Source organism: Paramormyrops kingsleyae, chromosome 16 (assembly GCF_048594095.1).
Source record: "Paramormyrops kingsleyae isolate MSU_618 chromosome 16, PKINGS_0.4, whole genome shotgun sequence".
NCBI lineage: Eukaryota > Metazoa > Chordata > Actinopteri > Osteoglossiformes > Mormyridae > Paramormyrops > Paramormyrops kingsleyae.
The window spans coordinates 32,239,582-32,263,595 of record NC_132812.1 but is presented as its reverse complement, the minus strand read 5'-3'; the positions used below and the strand labels follow the sequence as shown (position 1 = coordinate 32,263,595).

The 24,014-nt window shown below is 41.4% G+C and overlaps 1 protein-coding gene and 1 long non-coding RNA gene across 2 annotated transcripts; both read left to right on the top strand.

The window, feature by feature from the left end:
• The first annotated feature begins 3,493 nt into the window (after positions 1 to 3,493).
• Positions 3,494 to 15,026, top strand: LOC111843662 (uncharacterized). Its single transcript, XR_011983130.1, has 3 exons — positions 3,494 to 4,616; positions 5,943 to 5,997; positions 14,006 to 15,026. It is a non-coding gene; the product is annotated as an uncharacterized lncRNA (long non-coding RNA).
• A 6,557-nt stretch (positions 15,027 to 21,583) lies between these two features.
• LOC111843655 (transcription factor Sox-1a-like) lies at positions 21,584 to 23,345 on the top strand. The gene has a single exon (XM_023811389.2). The coding sequence runs from the start codon at positions 22,017 to 22,019 to the stop codon at positions 23,034 to 23,036; it is 1,020 nt and encodes a 339-aa protein (XP_023667157.1). The 5' UTR covers positions 21,584 to 22,016; the 3' UTR covers positions 23,037 to 23,345.
• The last annotated feature ends 669 nt before the right edge of the window (positions 23,346 to 24,014 follow it).

The window sequence follows — 24,014 nt, the reverse complement described above, 5'->3', positions numbered from 1 at the left end:
TAACTATGTAACTATCTGAATTTTTGTTTCTTAATACATCATGCATATAAACCAATTTACAAACAATCATCATTAGAGCTTTATTATTATTATTTATTTTGGTTATGTTCCATAACACTGTAGGTTCCTTTGTGGCTCAATCTGCCAACCGCTGACAATGATTAACTGCATAATTAAAATGCTGATAAACAGGCTGGAGTATGAGATCTTGTGAAGATATTGTGTGTTTCTATGTTGTGAAATACAGGTAAGAAAACAAAGATCTGCCAACATCACTTACAAGTGAGAATATTATTTAAACCCACGCTTCCTTGAATAGATATGGGAATAGATATAATGCTTATATTTTGCCTTACATTATATACATACTATACTGTTTTATTAATACATTTACAATGCCTTATGCACACAGTGTTTACCTTATGAAAATGGAAACACTACGGCAGATGAACAAATGCATCCCGTCACGTGCCTTGCAGAGTCCTGTAATCTCAGCGCAGCTCCGCGTGATTTTCAGGTGCTGATGCTTCGTCACGTGCCTTGCAGAGTCCAGTAATCTCAGCGCAGCTCCGCGTGATTTTCAGGTGCTGATGCTTCGTCACGTGCCTTGCAGAGTCCAGTAATCTCAGCGCAGCTCCGCGTGATTTTCAGGTGCTGATGCTTCGTCACGTGCCTTGCAGAGTCCTGTAATCTCAGCGCAGCTCCGCGTGATTTTCAGGTGCTGATGCTTCGTCACGTACCTTGCAGAGTCCTGTAATCTCAGCGCAGCTCCGCGTGATTTTCAGTTGCTGATGCTTCGTCACGTGCCTTGCAGAGTCCTGTAATCTCAGCGCAGCTCCGCGTGATTTTCAGGTGCTGATGCTTCGTCACGTGCCTTGCAGAGTCCTGTAATCTCAGCGCAGCTCCGCGTGATTTTCAGGTGCTGATGCTTCGTCACGTGCCTTGCAGAGTCCTGTAATCTCAGCGCAGCTCCGCGTGATTTTCAGGTGCTGATGCTTCGTCACGTGCCTTGCAGAGTCCTGTAATCTCAGCGCAGCTCCGCGTGATTTTCAGGTGCTGATGCTTCGTCACGTGCCTTGCAGAGTCCAGTAATCTCAGCGCAGCTCCGCGTGATTTTCAGGTGCTGATGCTTCGTCACGTGCCTTGCAGAGTCCTGTAATCTCAGCGCAGCTCCGCGTGATTTTCAGGTGCTGATGCTTCGTCACGTGCCTTGCAGAGTCCTGTAATCTCAGCGCAGCTCCGCGTGATTTTCAGGTGCTGATGCTTCGTCACGTGCCTTGCAGAGTCCTGTAATCTCAGCGCAGCTCCACGTGATTTTCAGGTGCTGATGCTTCATAAAGAACAGCGCCGATGATCCAGGAGGTTTCTGCTGCTCTCTTCGGTTAATATGGTCAGTAAAGCTTTCCTTGCGCTGTAAAATAGCACAAAAAAGACCCTGAACACATAAACCTGTGTTTTTGCCCCTTTGGGGATCAGACACCATAACAAATAGTGGATTAGTCACATGCAGTGCAGTTCATGAGATGTATCACTTGACAATCACACACTCACACCCGGACAGACTGTTTGTATTGGGAGCAGGGGGACAGTGACGGGCCATTTCCATCAAGTTTTTATTGTCACATGTTCCAAGGAGCACTGTGACATTCTTATGCTGCCGTTGCAAGGTAGGACATCGGGAGTGCAGTTCATGACAAGACAGTACAGGACAAACAGTAGTGCATTATAGAACAGTGCAGGGTAAACAATAGTGCAGTACAAGACAGTGCAGAGCAATCAGTAGTGCAGTTCAAGGCAAGACAGTGCAGGACAAACTGTAGTGCAGTACAAACAATTTGTGCAGAAACTGAGCACAATATAAAATGGCAAATGGAGCACAGTACAGTAATAATAACAGCTGTTTTAGCTGTGACTGCCATTGCACTGATGCCTACACCCCCCCGCCCCCCTTTCATTCTGGCAGATTAAATAAGCTACTGCACTGGAGTCCTTCCAGGAGAGAGTTACCAGGGTCGTGGGCTGGGTTTCTCCTCTGACTCTCTCTGGGTGTTTAGTGGGTGAATTTTTATGTACAAGTTTATTTCTAATCATTCATACAGACTTTGATAGTTTTTGAATGTCACGTGCATAAGTGCATTCTGCTTAAGTCAGATTCAGGGGACAATTTTGTTAACCTTAACAGTATTAGATATTTATTGGCTAAACGGATTGGGAGAGGGTTTGGAATTATCAAGTCAGTAAGTAAATGGATAATTTGCAGACAATGAGGAATTCGGGTTATTATGATAACTACTTTAGCATTCATATTTACATAATCACATAATGTCTGGAATATGCAATTAGTTTTCTTTTTTATATTACATTACCATACTAAATAAAAAAGGGAATTACAAAATGTTGTGTGGAAGAGGATTTACTTGAGTGAATGGAACCTGCTTTTAAGAGCAAACTAATTTCCTTGGTTTACCGTAAATGCACTTCTCAGAAACGCAGTGGAATAAAACGTAAACATTAATGGCATTTTCGATTTGCATGAAAATGCTGTTTAATGATTGCGAGTAGCTAACTATCCTTAATGTTCTTTCTGTTGCATGCCAAACCTGTTTAGCTATAGTGCATCTCAAACTTTTTTTCACGGTGTAATTATTGGCTTACAGCTACATATAGTTTCGGCTGATTTTCTTACACTGGCAAAAAATGCAGTCTGTCTAGCGTTATGTTTGTGAGTTGGGTTTAGAAAGGCTGTAAATATTTCATAAATTTCAAAGATTAATCTCCACGCGTAGATCCTTGAAAGTGTAGCGAGCAAACTGACGTTTGAGTAAGACGTCTTCCTTTTCCTTCATACAAATAAAGGTTAGATTTAAAGAGCTGGCAATAGGTTACTTTTTCCTCTTTGTATCTTCTGAAGGCATCTCAGAAGCGGTGAGAATTACTCATGAAAAATAAAGGAGAGGAGAAAGAAAGGATGGAGTGCGGAGGAAGTAAAGGCCATGTAGAGAGTGGCGCTTTGAAGGCCTCGGCCTCCCTGGAAGGGTGACCTCATTTAGAATGCGAGGAGTCGGGAGCGTAGGGTCGAGGATGCCGTCCAGCCGGGCTGAGTATGGTGGAGCTGTGTGAGGCCGCAGGTGGGGGGGGGTGGGGCTGCATGGCTCCTGAGTCGTGGGGCCAGGCCACCACTGCTCCGCCCTTTATCCTTGAAAAGAAAAGGGCCCAAGCTCACACAAGCTCAAACTTATACCCTCTTTGTCTGAAATAGGAGGGGAGGACCTGGCAGGCAGGGAAAAGAGCTTCCCCCCTAATTTGGCCTGGGGGAGGCCCCGTACCCGCTGGTGGGTAGCGGCTGGCTGCTGGGGTCCTGGCAACGTTAAATGGGCAGAAAGCGATGGGAAGCGGAGGTCGGGGGGCACAGGTCGGGGGGCACGGGTACACTGCTACTTTCACTGAGGGGCTTTTCATTTATTCTGTCATTACTGTGTCTGATTGCATTTCTGCCGCATTATGCCTGTCGTGAGCCGTGGGGGTGGGGGGTGAGATTATAAGCTTCAGGCTGTCAGGACAGAGGAAGAGAGGGTGATAAATGACAGATTAATAGTCTAATGTTTTTCCCACTTGGGCGGTGGGAGAGAACACACTTCTTTTCGTCAAGTTTGGTGTTTAGATGTGCTATTTCGGGGCGGCACGGTGGTGCAGTGGTTAGCACTGCTGGCTCACAGCAAGAAGGTCCTGGGATCCTTCCTGTGCCGGTTCCACATGCTCTCCCCATGTTCGCCTGGGTTTCTGCCGGGGGCTTCGGTTTCCTCCCACGTTCCAAAAGGGTGCCGGGCAGGCTGGGGGGCGAGTCTAAATTGCCCCAGTAATTGTGTGTGTGTGCCCTGTGGTGTGTTGGCGACTGCCCGGGGTTGGTTCCTGCCTGTGCCCCTTGTTCCTGGGAGAGGCTCCAGGCCCCCCCACGACCCCAGTTGGGATTAAGCAGTTATGGTGATGGGGGTGCCATTTCTTGTAAGCTTGGTGGTTGGGATGTTGCACTGTATTCCACCTTACGCTTACAATCAAAGCCAAAATACTAGATATATCATTATTTCAATAATGCATTTAGATTTTGCATGAATATTTGTGAAATAGCATTTTGTAGTATTTGTAGAAATAGAAAATAAGTCAGAAAAAGTCAGGGCATTATTAATTTTACAGACATCTGCTGAACTTTAGCTTGATGTGTGACAACTGGTTTAAATCTGATTGTTAGCCTGAGTAGTCAAACCAACAAATTGTGTTAAAAGTCATTGTATATGAGTCGATAAAATTATCCCTGTTGGATACATTAAGACATACGCAATGGGCTGCATTCGCTGTGCTACTGAGTAATTTGCCCTGGCTTGTCGACACGTGAGAGATGGCGTGAGAACAATTCTGCGTAAGGTGGGTGAAATTTTTGATATTGTGATACACTTACAATTAGAGTATTTTGTATCAAAACGCATTTTGATATATTTTTGCTCATTTCTAGGCATTACGAAACAGTTGGTTTTATCTCCAGCCCACCTGGACACAATCTCTGCATCACTGACGTATTACCAAACCATAAGCAATCTATCAACTGCGACTTCCACTTGCTGGCACCCTTACATTACTCTCCGGCATCTATGATCAGCGGGAGTTCGAACTTCATGCGAATATTCACCTCCTCATGGATCTATTTAAATGACTGAAAGAACAGTAATTAAACATTAGGCATCATAATTGGATTGTGTATGAATTTCAGCATGGGTACCTTGCACCTCTCCAAAAAGGCCGTAACGTTAGTAATTATTGTCTGTGGGGTTTTAATCAGCCTCCTGCGTCCATTATTGTAGCATCCCCCGCACTGTGCTCCAATGCTTATTAATTCCACACCCCTATCCACCAGGCTGTAGCAAATGTATCTTTGCAGACTAGCATTTAATTTAATTAGTCCAGCTGGGTTTTCCGTTGGTCCTGCCTGTCTTGGCGGTATTGTCAGGACGTTCCAGTACTAACACAATTACTGATTGCTTTTAGATAGCCAGAAATATGATTGGGGTGCTGGCAGAGGGGGGTGGGCTCACACTATTATAGCCCTTATTAGTTTCATTCAGAATCTAGAGATAAACAGGAAAGTTTTATTTTCTGTGTAATGAGATTATGCTTATTAGGACAAGGGCACGCGACCCTTGTGCAGGGATTACAAAGCATCAGGAAAAGATAACGAGACAACGATATACCATGGCTACATGCTCCCAACACGTGCTCTCTCTCTCTCTCTCACACACACACACACACACACATTTGTATTCATATATTTGTGGAGACCATCCATTCATTTCTATGGGAAAAACCCTAATCCCAACAATGACAACCTTAACCCCTACCCAGCCCTAACCTTAACCATAAGTAACCAAACAAAGTACAAGACTTTTGGCATGTTTCGTTTTTTGATTCCATTCACAGATTTTTATTTAATTGTGTTTTCCCTTGTGAGTAGCGAAAAAATGTCCCCACAAGGTCAAAGTAACAGGTTTTTATCACACTGTGGGGACATTTGGTTAAGGTTCTGTACCCCAAAGGGCAAATTAGTCCAGGAAGGATGAAGGTGAAGCTGTTTTGTGATTTAATGGTCATCCTCCTCAAGACCTACCTGTGTGCACAGTGATTGATGGAATCGGGTCATCTGGTCAAAATGCAAGAAAATATAGTAAAATTTGTGTGTCTGAAATGAACAAACAGTATTGCAATCGTAAGCAGTCTCTCAGTTTTTGTTTAAACTATTTTATCAGATTGTTAAAGTGTGTTAAACGGTGTTTTAATATATATTTATTTTGTTTAAACAAGGATCAGCTATTAGTGCTTGTCTTTGAGATTGATATTCATTTCCTTTATATATTTCATGTCAATGAAAGGTACATTTTCTGTGTTTTTTGTTTCAGATTCTATGGACCTGTATTGGATAAGAGGTTGGGCGATGATGGATGGATGCCTGATGTAGGTATTTATTGAGAAAAGGCTATTGAAATGATATCAAAGAACGGCCCCAGTCTACCTTAACTTCCCAGGGTAAATGTCAGTGTGGGCAATGACATGGCTGCATAGACACACGCGAGACGCCAATTAATGTAGGGAGTGGACAATTATGACAGAGAGCCCATTTCGGCACCCACCACCCGACCGTAACAGAGAGCGAGGGGGGAGGGAGTGGGGGAGACAGCTGAAGGGGTCCCGCCTCGGCCAAGTTTCCTTTCAGACATATTCTGGTGCTTGGGGGAAAAAAAAAATCTCTGGGCTGAATTAGCGGTGGCGGCGGCGGGCATGCGCTAATGAGCCCATGCAGGAAAGAGGTTAGCGGGGATATCTTCCCTTTCCTCGTCCAGCACATAGCAACCATTGTGCTTCATTGAGCGCAAAGAGCTTCATTTACAGCTTCTGACCCGGAGCAGCTGGATAACCGTACTAAAACAGCCTCTTATATTAGCCCTTCGTCTGATATCCATTAGCGTTAGGACCTATTACTCCAGTAATGAATGACACGGCTCTTCATTATAAAATGTAGTAGGTAATGCTGACATTATTAAAGTGAGAGAGCTCCTGGACCCATTACTAGTGCTTCTCTAAGTGATAAAACCATTACAGCCCCCGCACATAGATCGAAAAAAAAGGGTGTTGCAGTAATTGATTAATGGAACAATGGTCAGAATATAATCATAACTGTCAAGCTTTGAAAAGAAGGGGGAAAATGCACAGACATGAGAACATTTATATTTGTATAATAGAAATAACAGCATGAAGCTTCATTTTGTTGTGGGATAACAGAATAACCAATTTAAACAAGACTTATGTTATCCTAGTTTTGTCCCATTACAGAATATGGGTACTACTATGCCAAATAATGATTTGCTGATAAACTTCTGTCGTCTCTGATATATTGTTTGTGTTGCCTTCAGTGCATTTTGGGGGCTGGGAAGACAGCAGTAACACTGTTATTATACAGTATGTATGCAGGTTACTGACAAAGAGCATTTCGGCATATTAAAGACTGACATTTTTCGCTATACTGAACATGAGACACCTTAGCTGAAAACTGTCCTTGAGAGTAATGGCTACCAGGCGAATGGGAATAATCTGAGCACAGACGCAGATCAGAGACGCAGAAAGATCAAACGTAACAGGGTGAGTGGCAAGTCTGAAAATAAATTTCGGAAAATTGCATGGCTTTACAATTAAAGTTAGTAAATTGAAAAACCTTATACAAATCTCAGTAGCTAATCACTTGGGTTTTAAGGGGCTTTTATGATATATTGTTCATGGCATTGCATTTGTTGGTTTTTAAAATGGGCGTATTTCAGGCAGGTGGAGCTGGAAAATGTCTTTGTGTCAACAGCACTAACTGCAGTCTGTGTAAAATACATTTATAAATACCATGGACACTCGAATACTCCTGGTAGTACTTACACGTGCTTGAATTAAAGGGCCATTTAACATAAGCCCACCTGTTGCCAGCACACGCGTTGGTGTTTTTTAAGGAGTTGCAAGCATTGTGGTTCCCCTGCATCGCACCTGGCTGAAAACAATGCAGTGGTTTCCATGGACCAGGTTCTGAATGGTTACCAGGAGTAAAGTGTCACTTTAAACACAGAAAGACACCTGATTGGTTGCTTAAGGACATGTCTCTGAGCATTGGCCAGCTAGATATCAAAGGAACCTGAAAAATGCAACCAGTAAAATGTCACAAATTTCAGCTGAGAAAGATGATTGGTCCGTCTTAGCATGTCATCTTCCCTTCCAACATATTTGTTTATCATGCAATCAAGTTCTTAATTTTTATCCATATCCACATTCCATGCTGCTGGATTTCAGCAACTTATTTATGTTTTGTTACAATGACAAGAGCATATGAAAGTAGCAAAAGCCTCATACTTTTCATATCACCATGGTGTCTCCTTCTTGCATAAAGCATTTCACAAGTAAGGGATAATGTACAGGCAGCCGGTAGTTATCGCAGAAATAAGCCCCGACAGTGTGATCAGGACCCGACGCGAAGCGGAGGGTCTTGTATCACACTGAAGGGGCTTATTTCGCGATAACTACCGGCTGCCTGTACATTATCCCGCTTATTACACGGCTACTTGCCACATAAGGAAAAAAACTGGACATGAATATAAATTTGAAACATTTTATTGACATATTTGTTTTAAATGAACATTTTTAAACGATAATCTTTGTTGGCGCGGACTGATTTTAAACATACAAGTAGTACCGGCTATGCGTTATTACTTTGGAGCGGTCATTATTTGAAAAGAACGAACCTGCAAATGTCTCAACTGACCAATCAGAATCAAGCATTCCAGAGAGCCGTGTAATAATGGCTAATAATCCCCCAGCAACCTCTCCAGTACTGGAATAACCAATGTCTTTGATGGCATCATTACTGTTGGAGCTTCCATTGATCAGTATGGAAGTTTTGGTTGATGCTCCATGCAGGAAGCAGGAGACTATTCTATGTCCTCACATGTTTCTGCGACACTTTCATCCTCATAGGAGGAATTCCAAATGTTAATACATCCCAGTAGATCCGAATTGGTGGGCTTTTCTTATTTCACCCTTAATAGTGGAGGAAACATTTGAAAAGTACAAATAAATTGAATGTATTGATGTGCAGAAACATTAAGATTAAGCATGTATATAGTTCTGTATTTCACTAGCTGTAAGGAACTTAGCATAAACACCCAATTACCATAATGTTAAAACCTCTATTGCCTAATTTTGTGTAGGTCCTCCTCATGCCACCAAAACAGCTCTGACCCATCAAGGTATGGACTCCACAAGACCTCTGAAGGTGTCCTGTGGTATCTGGCACCAAGACATTAGCAGTAGCATGGCAAGGATTTGTCTAACATATCCCACAGATGCTTCTTCAGATTGATCAGCTTGAGATCTTCAACACCTTGAAGTCTGTTCCTTAAACCATTCCTGAACAATTTTTGCAATGTGGCAGGTCGCATTATCCTGCTAAAAGAGGCCATTGTCATTGGGGAATACCGTTGCCATGAAGCGTCATACTTGGTCTGCTTCAATATTTAGGTAGGTGGTACGTATCAAAGTAACATCCCTGTAAATGCCAGGACCCAAGGTTTCCCAGCAGAACATTGCCCAGAACATCACACTGCCTCCGTTGGCTTCCTTTCTTCCCATAGTGCATCCTGGTACCATCTCTTCCCCAGGTATATGACTCACACACACCTCGCAGTCCACATGATGTAACTGAAAACAGGACTCATCAGACCAAACCACGTTCTTCCATTGCTCCATGGTCCAGATCTGACTCTCACATGCCCATTGTAGGTTCTTTCAGTGGTGGACAGGGGTCACCATAAGCACTGTGAACGGTCTGCCACTGCATAGCCCCATACGGACTGTGAACGGTCTGCCGCTGCATAGCCCCATACGCACTGTGAACGGTCTGCCGCTGCATAGCCCCATACGCACTGTGAACGGTCTGCCGCTGCATAGCCCCATACGCACTGTGAACGGTCTGCCGCTGCATAGCCCCATACGCACTGTGAACGGTCTGCCGCTGCATAGCCCCATACGCACTGTGAACGGTCTGCCGCTGCATAGCCCCATACGCACTGTGAACGGTCTGCCGCTGCATAGCCCCATACGCACTGTGAACGGTCTGCCGCTGCATAGCCCCATACGCACTGTGAACGGTCTGCCGCTGCATAGCCCCATAAGCACTGTGAACGGTCTGCCGCTGCATAGCCCCATACGCACTGTGAACGGTCTGCCGCTGCATAGCCCCATACGCACTGTGAACGGTCTGCCGCTGCATAGCCCCATACGCAACAAGCAGCGATGCACTGGGTGACATCTCCTCTATCATAGTCAGCATTACCTTTTTCAGCAATTTGTGCTACAGTAGCTCTTCTGCGGGATCAGAGCAGACAGGGTAGCCTTTGCTCCCCACGCGCATCAGTGATCCTTGGGTGTCCATGACCCCATCGCTGGTTCACAGGATACTTGCACCACTTTTGGTAGATACTGACCACTGCATATCAGGAACAGCCCACAAGGTTTTGTAGAGTATGGAGATGCTCTGACCCAGTCGTCTAGCCATCACAATTTGCCCCATGTCAAAATCGCTCAGATCCTTATGCTTGGCCATTTTTCCTGCTCCCAACCTTATAACTGCTCTCTAGCCTGTATATGATGCCACCTTTGACAGGTGCCACTGTAACGAAATAATCAATGTCACTCCCTTCACCTGTCAATGGTTTTAATGTTATGGCTGATTGGTGCATGGGTGATAAAGGTATAAATGTTTTTAAAAAATGTTAACAAGTAATTGGTTATTTTACTGTTGGCTTGCTGAAAAACCTGTTCAGCTCTTGTTGCTGAAATTCAGGCATGAGTAATCAGGTACATTGGATCATTCCTTCCCCTATATCACCATGCTATAAGCATGTCAAAGTCTTTCTTTAGAAAGCTGGAATCCTGTAAATGCTCCACAGAGACTGTGGACGTGTGAAGATCTCAAATACAGCCCTGAAAGCCCTAGCAGGAACTGAGAAAAGCAAAGACTGTGAAGAAAGTCAGGAAGCCCTCTTGGTTTGGGTCAGGCCTCCTGAATTACATTGTGACAGGTTGCTTTGACAGAGGAGCCAAACCGAAAGTAAGATCAGGGAATCCTTGACCTGCAAAACCATAGAACCTCCAATTACGTTATATAATCAGATGAACATGCACTGTTCTGTTTAACTTAATTGCTGGAAACTTAAAAACAAATAGAAACATGAACATGTGTAATCATATAGCCTGATCAGGTCTCTCACTGGTCCATTTCATTAGGAAAAACTGCTAGAGAGATCAAGTAAATAGCAGGTCCCCATCTAGAAATCATCTTTTCTGGAATAATAACCGAAAATAAGAAATGGTAGGATTCTTTATTTGACAAGCAAATGATGTAAACGGGAACGTAAGGAAAAGTGGGAGATGCCAAATTGGCAGTTTGTGACCTTGCTGTGGGCTACACCTCTTCCTCTGTGAGCTGAGAACACACCGCAGTGTTATATCCCTCCATCCTCCACGGTTATGCAGCTGTGGTGTTACGCTGGTTATTCAGGAAAGGGCATGAAGAAAATGGGAAGTTCACATTGCCTCCACTCCAAGTTTCCTGATCGGTGGAGCAGTGCATGACACTAATGTTGTATCCCACTTATACAGTTTGGTAAATTGCTTATTGAGAGGCTCTTTCTAGACTCTGCACGTGTTTGGTACAAATCCTCTGCTTTGAAGCATCTCCCCTCTCTTCTCTTGAAGCTTTCAAGAATGACCCCACATTTCCTCGTTACACTGCAAAGCCTTAGAGCTTTAGAGACCAATGGAAATAGATCCCACTGCTCTGCTCCAATGACCTATTCAAATCCCCAAATCAGCTTCCTGGTATCTTCATCTCTGGAAGGATCTATGCTGAGGACAGAGAGTGAAAATCCTCCTGTGAAAGCTGGCCTGAAAACATGTGCCAAAACTGGCACTTAACATTTCACTACTTACGTTTAATGTGTACTCAGTGTAGTAGGGCTAGACAAGCTGTATCATTGGTAATGATTCTCAAAAGGCCCCACCTGCAATCTAAACTGGTCTTTATTTCTCAAGTAAATAACAATTTAGCCAATTCCTTCTTGTATCAAAAAATTAGTGATGCATGAAGTAGTACAGCTGGGTGGCTTTGTGCCTACCTGCTAAATATTTAGATACAAAAAAAGAATGCAAAATGAACCATGCAAACATATGATGTATGATTACATGCAAGGTGTTTGTAAACAGACTGTGGTGATAAAAACCCACTGCTACTTAAATGCCCAAACAAGACAGACTTTGATTACATTTTCAACACTAATAACTCCAAAAATGTAAAGAAAAAAAATCAGAGACTACAAACCAATAATTAGATGGGGTATTTAGAAAGATTAACACCATTAATAAATGTTGGCGCTGCCATGTGAGAGAGTAATGAGGCTGCATTTAGTAATTGCTGTTGATTAATCTCTACAGGTACCGCCTGCCTTTTAATGTGGCCCTCCTCCGTTTGGCAAAGACAGATTGCTGTAATGGCTATGTGATGAACAGCAGTCTTGCCATAATGGTATAGCAGTCTGCTCAGATATGTTTTCAATTATTGACACAGACCCACCCACAGTGCTCTCTTGATTTCTTTCATGATTGGTCCAGTGGACTGTCAATCACTCAACAGTACAGCCCATCATTGGTGTAGACGCCTGTCATCTGATAGAAGGACATGCTTCACTTAGGGTTCATATTTATTTTATTTAGTTATTCTGGATTCTGAAGACCATAGTCATTTTTTAATTAAAAAGAAGTATATGAACCCTTTGGAATTAACTGGTTTTCTGCATTAATTGGTCATAAAATGTGATCTGATCTTGTATATATATACACTCACCTAAAGAATTATTAGGAACACCATACTAATACGGTGTTTAACCCCCTTTCACCTTCAGAACTGCCTTAATTCTACGTGGCATTGATTCAACAAGGTGCTGAAAGCATTCTTTAGAAATGTTGGCCCATATTGATAGGATAGCATCTTGCAGTTGATGGAGATTTGTGGGATGCACATCCAGGGCACGAAGCTCCCGTTCCACCACATCCCAAAGATGCTCTATTGGGTTGAGATCTGGTGACTGTGGGGGCCATTTTAGTACAGTGAACTCATTGTCATGTTCAAGAAACCAATTTGTGACATGGTGCATTATCCTGCTGGAAGTAGCCATCAGAGGATGGGTACATGGTGGTCATAAAGGGATGGACATGGTCAGAAACAATGCTCAGGTAGGCCATGGCATTTAAACGATGCCCAATTGGCACTAAGGGGCCTAAAGTGTGCCAAGAAAACATCCCCCATACCATTACACCACCACCACCAGCCTGCACAGTGGTAACAAGGCATGATGGATCCATGTTCTCATTCTGTTTACGCCATTTCAATGTCTCAACAGAAATCGAGACTCATCAGACCAGGCAACATTTTTCCAGTCTTCAACTGTCCAATTTTGGTGAGCTCGTGCTTTTTCCTATTTGTAGTGGAGATGAGTGGTACCCGGTGGGGTCTTCTGCTGTTGTAGCCCATCCGCCTCAAGGTTGTGCATGTTGTGGCTTCACAAATGCTTTGCTGCATACCTCAGTTGTAACGAGTGGTTATTTCAGTCAAAGTTGTTCTTCTATCAGCTTGAATCAGTCGGCCCATTCTCCTCTGACCTCTAGCATCAACAAGGCATTTTTGCCCACAGGACTGCCGCATACTGGATGTTTTTCCCTTTGCACACCATTCTTTGTAAACCCTAGAAATTGTGCGTGAAAATCCCAGTAACTGAGCAGATTGTGAAATACTCAGACCGGCCCGTCTGGCACCAACAACCATGCCATGCTCAAAATTGCTTAAATCACCTTTCTTTCCCATTCTGACATTCAGTTTGGAGTTCAGGAGATTGTCTTGACCAGGACCACACCCCTAAATGCATTGAAGCAACTGCCATGTGATTGGTTGATTAGATAATTGCATTAATGAGAAATTGAACAGGTGTTCCTAATAATCCTTTAAGTGAGTGTATATATACACAATAATGAACAAGCACAATCTGTTTGAACTGATAAACAAATTTTTGTATTGTTTTTGTACAGCTTTCAAACATTCACAGTGTAGATACAACTATGTGAATCCTTAGGCTAATGACTTCAACAAAAGCTAAATGGAGTCAGGAAATAGCAAACCTGGAGTCCAATAAATGAAATGATACTGGAGTGATCCATGCCTTGCAAAAAAGAGATTGCAGAGGAACTACGATCGAATTGCCGATATGCATAAAGCTGGAAAGGTTTACAAAGTCATCGCAAAAAGTTTATATATTCATCAGTTCACAGATAGACAAATTGTGTTTAAATTGAGACGGTTTAGTGTTGTGGCATCTCTTCCTAGAAGCACCCGGCCAAGATGACTGAAAAGACACAGAAACACAGAAAACTCACTGGAGTAAAAGAAGCCCTGAAGCAACAGCTAAAGGCTTGAAGGAATCATTGGATGTGGTTAAAATCTCTGTTGACAAGTCTACCACATGTAAAGCATTGTACACGCATGACGTCCATGGGAGGACACCAGACAGGAAGCCGCTGCCCATCAACAGAAGAACACTCCTGTATTCCTGAAGCTCGCCCAAGACCAGCTTCACACTCTGCTCTGCTACTGAGAAAATGTCTTCTGGACTGATGAGACTAAGGCTGAATTATCGAAGAAGAACATGTGATATTATATCCTCCTGAGAGCCAAGGAAAAAAGTGTCCTTCAATTGTAGGTTATTTGTCTTAATTTGGAGGAAATAAGACATTTTACAGTTTAGATTTTATCAAATTTATTTTTATTTTTAATTTCACAGCATGTCCTCTTTAGTGCACAACAGGAATAAATATGTTTCCTTACATCAGTGAAAAGACAGATGCAAAAAATTTGATACTCATTGTAAACCCTTCAACACAAAAGTAATTAGAATGTTCAACCTAAATAAACTCTGCAATTTACAGCCAAACAATTCATAGGTATTTTATTAAAACTATCTGGAATGAATAATTTTAAAATAGAGTGATTCTAGTAGTAAAATTTCACATAATGATAGATATGTATGTGTACATTCTGTACTATACTGTCCAGTGTCACACCCTGCCTCCCATATCCACCTGACCCTCCTGTTTCCCCCCTAGTGTGACCCTAACAAGCTACGCCTGTTACTCACTTGTCTTACCTCCCATTGCTAACCCTCATGTTAATCGCTCCCAGCTGCCTCTGGCCCTGTTCTGGCCCTGTTCTGGCCCTGTTCTGGCCCTGTTCTGGCCCTCTTGTTTTGATCCCTCATGATCTTGTTTATTTGTTAAGTCCCTGTTTGCTTTAGTTTAATAAAGCACATTTTGTTTCGCCAAATGCCAGGCTGCAAGTCTTTCATCCCTCGTAACACCCAGAACACCAGCTTAGTCCTTAAGATACCTCTAAGCATATCTGCAGTGAAACATTTAAATATACACTAAATGAAACAGTACAGATTCATACATGCATAAAAATATACTATTCAGGCAAAATATTGATAATTCTTAGAACAGATTATTTGTAAGTTACAGATCAGAAGGATTCCTCAGATTTTAAGAAAATGCAAAGCAAAAACAAAGTATTCCTGTACCGCCCATTGTTAACTTGCTAACTAGGCCTATGTAACTTTTGCTGATCCGATTACCTAACCGGTGTTATAGCTGCGGTTATTGTTGAAGAAATGGCACAAAAGGCACATATTTTCTCCGGTCTTATTCTGTTCCATGATGCAGCCCCTCTCTATAACAAATTGCTTAGATGAGAGAATTTGGGATAGACTGAGCAGATCAATTGTATTACTTGTTCCGAACTTGTCATTAAGTAACTTGAAGTCTAATCAACGTCATCACACGCATTTTCACGGTCTGGTACTTTTACGGGGGATTGACGCAGGCCAGTTACATTTTTCGCACCATTAATAGCCTTTTCATTGCTGTACTATTGCTAGCAGGGACAAGTAGGCCTATGTTAAACTTCGCAATGTAATGCTAAAGAACTTCACAAAACCTTTAAATGCCAAAATGTTGTTGGGATGGATGCCAGTTTTTAAAAATTGTACGACCCTGTCCAATAATATATCAGTTCTATAAATCTAAACGGAAATTCAGCGGATATTTTTGAGAGTGTAGAAAACCAAAGAAACAGTGGCGACTTTACAAATACAGGGCAAGCCCCACCTCCGCCTCATGAATGCCCCGCAGCCCCTTTCAAACTAAATGCTCAATACCGTTTGTCGTAGAGAGGGAACAAAAAGTGGCTATTTATTAGAATACTTATGTATTGTTCCAAGCCACACAAAAACATGCTTTCATTATGTAAGAAGGAGCCGTTGCGCCGAAGGAAACAATGACTTGAAATTGTCTTTAAAGTCTATCAATAACGAATTTCACTTTCGTTTCTCTCCCTCCCAGTGTGTATGTGAGCGGCGGGTTGGGGAGCTGAGGACAGCCGCAGTTGGCACGCTTTGCCGTTACAATATCGTAGACATGGTAAGGTTTTCAGAAGGCTTTCAAATGCAAGCTCCGTGGACAGGGGAAGGGTTTAGTAGCAGGGGTGAAATACTTTTTTTATTTCTTCTTCGCTGTCAACGTATGAAGGACAAAGCATTTCGCGTAAGTCTGCACGACTTAAAGCAAAACGGACAGCCTGCCGTATGTCCATTTAAGCTTAACTGAGCGCTCAAAAATTGACGATTTGAAAGAAGTTATTCTTAATGAACATGCCAAGGTGTATTGTAACTTGATCGCTTGTGTCTGTAGTATGAAGCATTACAAAACGTCCGCATGCAATTTAGTGTTAAAGAAATATGTAGCTCAACCTAATGCCGTGCATCGCCAGCTTTGCGCAATGGTCCAAATCTTACGCATATATTTATACCGTATATTTTTCAACCGATTAAGACAGCCGCGCTAATTCTTCTCAGTATTGTTGTTGGTCGACTGTTGTAGTTTTAGAAATCTACTTTGAGCGCATAATCATCATCTAAAGCTATTAGCCTACCTGCATATTTAAGGCAAGTGTACTGTATTAAGTAGTTTGGGTTTTCTTTATGTGCTTGTCGTGGATTCAAAAGTGATTTTGTTTCATAAATGAATAATACCACTGAAATAGCTCATTAGGAACAGCGGTCTCCGATTTCATTTGACTCGCTGACTATGTCAATCAATCAATCGGTACAACAAGTGGGTACTGAAATTCTGGAATTTTATACCCACTAAGCGATTGAATTTATAGCGATTGAATGTGAAAGGCTACTCTCTGAGCTGTCAAATTAATTTATATAATTTATGCATTTACGTATTTAAAAAAAAATGTACATCCTCCAATGAAAGCTGCAGTCTTGGATTGGCCGGAGGATTCAATATTCTTTGTGCTTTACATGTTTCTATTTCCTACTTTCCTAGAAAATGGGGAGAGGAAAAAAACTTCTGTGTCTTAATTTACAGTGCCCATAATTTGCAAGGTAGTCACTGGCATGTAATTATGTCACTAGGAAATCTGAGAACTGTTCGTCAACAAGCAACTGGAGACACTGGGGGTGTCGAGATCTTGGTAGACAGACCCAGCTCTCTATGTCATTCGTACAAAACAGTTTTCCACAGTTCCAGGTAGTTTTTTTCTATTATAAATAAACCCAAAACAACAACAACAAAAAACTTATCCATTAAAATTTTTGTCGCACATGAAAGACTTTGTAATGTGACGTTTTATTTAGCTATTAACATGTCCTGCATGAATTGACTGCTGTTTATTGTTCAAAATGAGAAAATATGATTACGATAATTTTGAAATGTGTCCCGCGCAGTTATGTATAAATTACTACTAGTCACTTTAACTACTACTATAAATAGGTTACTAACCAAGCCGTCTCTGGACACCCTGCCTTGATAGCGTGAACTGTACCTGCAATTGTAGGCTACTGAGTAGTATAAGAAAACATGTCCAACAACTCTGAGGTCAAATATCACAGCGACAATGTTTCAAAATGTTCCCCGATGTCAGTGGAATCAAGGGGGATAAAATCCAAATCTATTTAATTTTTTACGACTGTCGAATTTGTGCAGCTACTTTTGTTCATTTGCGAGGTTATTTGACGATGTTAAGACAGCAAAACAATGATTATTCTCTAATTCAACTAAAAATGTCCCATATGCTTTAATTTTACTCTAAAGCTGTGTGAAACTAGATGCCGACACAAAGCAAGAAGGATATGCAAAAACAGGTCGCTTTGACTCTTTATTTAATTTATTTTTATTATTTAAAAAATAATAGGCCTAAATTATCCCAGGACAGGGTCTTCGGCTTGCAGTAACCCCGTCCGCCGACAGTAAACGTTCAATATCCTGTAAGCAGTGCACAGACTCAAGGTGCCCGTTAGTAATAGCCTACCTATTGTGCCTTAAACAATTTAAACAATAAAGTACATTTAAAATAAACTATTGCAACGGAGAGATTATCCGCAGAGCTTTATTTCCAGAACACTTCAACTATTATTAGAAAAAAATACTTTATTTTTATGCATATGTTGCTGCAGTTTTTAAAACCAGCGAAATAGATAACGATATTTATGAAAATTAAAACATCAAATCTACGCTCATCTAATAAAGATAAAATAATATTTAATAACCCAAATAATTAAGCCATATTGTGTTTGGGTGCACATTGTTTTGATTGTACACTTATAATGACTTATTTAACCTTTGTGAATTAATAATCATGCACCCCCCCCAGGAACTGATTTTGAAGTAGGCCTAAATAACGACTAATGCTTTTATCAACAAAAAATATATAGATATTTTAGATAAATACAGCGCAAGAAAAATAAAATCTACCCACCGGACTTCTAAACGTCTAACCTAGTTAGGGTCGCTGGGATAACATTCAATAAACGTAATTTATTTATAAATGTTTGTTTTTGGTTGCGCCACCTTCCGATATAACCTGTTCTTTACAATTAATATAACAGCTTTAGAAAGACAGACGACTTTGTAGATATGCTCATTATTTAAATGTAGATAGATAGATAGATAGATAGATAGATAGATAGATAGATAGAATAATTGTAAACCGACAAACGTTAAAGACGTGTAACCCTTTAGCACTTACAAGCCCTTAATTAACCAGAATATGACAGTCTATACAGCACTACAGCGTATTACAATGAATAACACTATATGTTTTCCTATTGTGTTCAATTGTCCTACTAAGGCATTTCCTGTTTTTTGTTTATTTAGTCCTTCTTATTTGTGAAGTGATAGTAGGTTTCACCCCGTTCTTTACATGTTAAGTTTAAAAGTCACCCCGGAAATGTGGTCTAATTGTATTTTGATGGCGAAAATATAATTGCTCATCATCTTTGGTCTCCTGATTTTGTCCATAAACATGCTTTTAAAACCATATAGCAGTGCCAGGACATTCAGCCGCGTTGTCCCTAGTTTTTCAACTAAAAAACGGCTCGCGTGCTCCATGAATATTGACGATTTTGTAACCGCTCTTCTGCTAGACCAATTACAAAATTCAATTAGACCCGTATTGAATTATCCCATTCCATATCATATCTACATTAGCCTAATTAAAAGCTATAAAGTCTGATATAATTATCAGACCATTAGATGTGTTGTGGGGATGGAATATGTTGTTTTCTTTTGAATTACTGGCTGATTGCGGTTTTCAGAACAGGTCAGCTGTGAAATTTGTATTATGTTTCAGGCTTGTTCTCGCGGTAAGCCCTCGTCTCAGGCTTACTCCGGTCCTTATTTAAAGAGAAGATGTAAAAACACAAAGAAATATTAGAGTGTAGCAATTTGTATAAAGATTAAAAGATTTGAAGTCTTGGAGTATCCTCCCATATTCTCTGATTGCCTTTGCTGTTGTAGCTATGAAACTCTCATTTAATGCCTTTAATTTTTTTTCTTTTTGTTTCCGGAATTCAATTGCGTGATTGGGGGAATGATTAAAGTAAATGAATGAATGAATGATATGCTATACATGTTCATCCGTATTTGTCTTAGGATCGGCCTTTTTTAGCTTAGTTACTGGAGGAAGCTAAACGCAGTGATCGTGTTTGCCCTAGTGGCGCGGGGCGCTGTCTTTCAGCACCACCTCGCGTATTCCACCTGTATCCCTCACCAGCAGACGGCGATCTACTGCGCACCTATATAACAATATAATAATAGCCTACATTATGCGCTAAGTTCCTTTTAAGGCGTCTGTAGAAGACACCAAATGTCTGCTTTTTGGGGTCTTACACATAGGCCTACGGTCTGCTTCTCGAGTTTACTAAAGTACATCAGTGTGTTGTAATTTTATTTTAAGCAACTCTACAAGGACCCCATTATGAAAAAAACCCAAAACCACAAAGCATAAATATATTTTTTGTAGTTGCCAAATATAAAATGATTTAAGAGTATGTTTAGTTTATCGGAAGTGGTGTGAAGGGATTTAATAATGGGATTTAATAAGGGACTTAACTGGTTATTAACCATCCATGAGGCCATTCTAGTAATACTGCAACCATCAGACCAGCTCAATGCAAATGTATAGGACTGTATAACGAGCAGCCTCATTTATTAAAAAATACACCCACTTACCGCTACCACTATGTCCTCTGGAGCTTTATAATAAACTAATTTAAATATGAGTTTATAACAATAATTTAAATACTATATTAAACAATTTAGGTATTCGTATTACCCTGCAAACAGTCTATGGGGTGAATAACCACTGCAGTTTGTGCGTGTTGGATATAGGCTAATGTTGTCATGTACCCTGGGTGGTATAAATAATACTGCCCTATATTACAAGGAACTTTCTGTAAAATAAACATCGGCCTCCAACACTCTCCTGAACTTCATTCCACGCGCAAAAGAACTGCGGTTCAACCATCCTCCAAAGTCGGTCGATGGAAACACTAGAGAAAAGGTTGCAGCTGGCGGCCAACATCTTCGTAGCCAGAGCGAGAACAACTCCAGGGCTTCCCGTCTAATTCCCTTCAATGCCCTTCCAGTTTGGAGCGGTATAAATCAAGACAATATGCGTCTCTCAATTTCTATTTAAAATTTTGGACAGATATTTCAAGTTTTGCGCTTTATAGTTTGTCCTTGAACCGATTTTCATTTAACCGAAGTATTATTGTAGGCTATGTATCGTTATTGTCAAAGAAACCCACTTAAATTGGTGCGTAATATAAAAGGACTTCAGAATATATCGCATTCTGAAATTTTGTTCCCAGACGTGTTTGTAATCTTCCACGGTATCAGAAATCAAAGCAACATCCTGATAAACTAACCTCTGCTTTACGTGTACTTACTATCAATATGGCGCGCAAATAATTATAGTTTTGCAGAAAACGTTGACGTTTTGAACAGCCGATATAAACGTGCAATTATCACGTACGATTGTGTACATTAAATCAAAATAACCAGTTTCTGGACTAACATTTAAGCCTCATTGCTACGTCTGATTCAGCTGTTCATTGATGACCATATGAATCTTATGTTAATTTTTAATTGTATCATGATTCAGCATGCGTTGCAATGGTTTTGACTTGTGGCTGCCAAATCTATTTAATTAACCAGTTGGGTTTCGCTTTATAATATTATAAACGTATTTCTGATTATTCGTAAGACCTGCATTTTATTAAAAAGTTCAATAATAGTTCGTGTTGTTACTCCCCTTGCCAAGTGTATAAACTTTATTTATGTTTAACATTTAACTTCTTTCTTGTTCAAGAAGAGCACTGACCACAAGAAAAAGCACTCCATCTCGAATTGTATAAAGTGGGTTTCACGTCACAAACTAAAAAAATAATAATAAAAGTGGGGAACAGTGAATTACCTTAGGACAACCCAATTATCTTACATCTCACACACGTTGGCTGTCACAATAATTTGTCCTAAATGTCGTTTTACTGTTTATCTTGCGTGAAATTGGGAGGTGGCCGCCCCCTTACCCGGACACCCCCCTCCCATCAGAGCCGCTCCGCTAATTCGCTCTCACCTCCTTACGTCACTTGACCGAAAGCCATGCAAATCACATGATTTCTAAAATACCATTGGCCGCCTTCGACTCATTTAATCGCTGTCAAACCGCATCATATGGCCGCCGCTCCGTTAACTTCACTACTCAGCTCAAGAAAGTAGTTCAAAGAAGCTTTTCATCACAGTGGATGTGAAAAGTCAGTGGGAAAGAAAACACTTCTGAGAAAAGCTCCCAACGAAGTACCACTGCTCTACTGGATTGTATTACTTTGTATTTTTTCCCGAGTCTTGGAAGTTCGCTTGTTTTCGCCAGTTCAGGCAGGCTTGAGAGCCGAAAAACCGAATGGTCCTTTGTACGGGTCTAAAAAGTTAGGTGAATGTATAGCATGATGATGGAAACGGACCTACACTCCCCAGGACCCCAGACTAATACAAATTCGGGTCAAACGGGGCCAAACAATGGGACAAAATCCAGCCAAGACCGGGTCAAAAGACCGATGAACGCGTTTATGGTTTGGTCTCGTGGCCAGCGGAGGAAGATGGCCCAGGAGAATCCCAAAATGCACAACTCCGAAATCAGCAAGAGGCTGGGCGCGGAGTGGAAAGTCATGTCGGAGTCGGAAAAGAGACCCTTTATTGACGAAGCGAAGAGATTGCGAGCCATGCACATGAAAGAACATCCGGATTATAAATACCGACCCCGCAGAAAGACCAAGACCCTTCTCAAAAAGGACAAGTACTCCTTAGCCGGCGGGCTGCTATCCGGAGCTAGTAGCGGTGGTGTTGGCATGGGAGTCGGGATGAGTCCAGCCGGAGTTGGTCAGAGATTAGAAAGTCCTGGTGGTCACGGCGGCACAGCTAGCGCTGGCTACGCACATATGAACGGCTGGGCGAACGGCGCTTACTCTGGTCAGGTGGCAGCGGCGGCCGCTGCAATGATGCAGGAAGCGCAGCTTGCTTACAGCCAGCACCCCGGCAGCGGAGCGCATCACCACCACGCGCACCACCACCACCCGCACAATTCCCAACCCATGCATCGCTACGACATGGCCGCTCTCCAGTACAGCCCTATCTCCAACTCTCAGGGCTACATGAGCGCTTCTCCGTCAGGGTATGGGGGAATCTCCTACACGCAGCATCAAAACTCTGCTGTTCCTGCTTCTGGTGGTATCGGCACTTTGGGGTCTTTGGTGAAATCGGAGCCAAGTGTGAGCCCTCCCGTAAGCACTCATTCTAGAGCACCCTGCCCTGGGGACTTAAGAGAAATGATAAGTATGTATTTACCGACAGGTGAAACAGGAGACCCGTCGGTTCAAAGTAGACTTCATACTTTGCCACAGCACTACCAGAGCACCACAGCAGGAGTAAATGGAACAATCCCATTGACACACATTTAGCCTAAAAACTAAGCGGCAGCACACGTCATGAAACCCGTAACCAAATATTTCAATATTTAGACCATCGGTCAGCAACCTTTTGTATAAAATGTATTTGTCCGTGTAAACGGAAGGCAAGTATTGCTCAAACTGACTTTCAGGAAGAAAAAACGCTGTATTATCAACTTCGTAATTCGAAAGTTTTACTGTTTGTCCACACTGAAACGATTATTGTTCTATTTTAGTTTACGTAAGTGAAAGCGATGCCAAGTTTTAAATTGCATTTGAACTCCTTTCATTCATATCAAACAATAACCCAGTCTGACTGAACATGACATGTTTTCTAATATATATATATATATATATATATATATATATATAAATTTCATCTGACATTTACCCTTAACCATCACCCTTACCATTAACTTTTGTAAACATGTGAGTTTCTGTAACTAAAGAACTCTTTTGTTGTAATATTTCTTGTAAATTGTGAATATTTTTTAATATTTTAGGTGTCAAGATAATGCAGTTGTAAATACTTTACTAAATGAGGTTCCAGATAAACGACATTCTGAAATTGCATTGAATGAGTCAAATAAATTTTACATATATGTTGCCCTGTTCAAAACAATGTTTCACGTTTCTTTATTCTTATAAGTTATTCTGTTTTCTGTATGGTTGGCATGTGTCTAATAAGTGATTGTGTTATCTTTCCTAGACGTATTTATAGGAGTAGTATGCTGAATCCAGACCATACGGATTATTGGCACTAGAAAAAAGAGATTCGTTACTTCTCATCATCGGGTTTATCGATCTCCCATGACCGCTTATCCACTTATACGGTCGCGGTGAACATCAGTTTTAAGTGTGAATAAATAAACCGCAGTGTCATTTCATTAGAATTTTCGTATATTTATAGATATTTAGAGATGGCGATAATAAGCTAAAGGCGGATATGTGTGTTCCCATGGCTCATATATGGTAATGTTTAAGGCATTT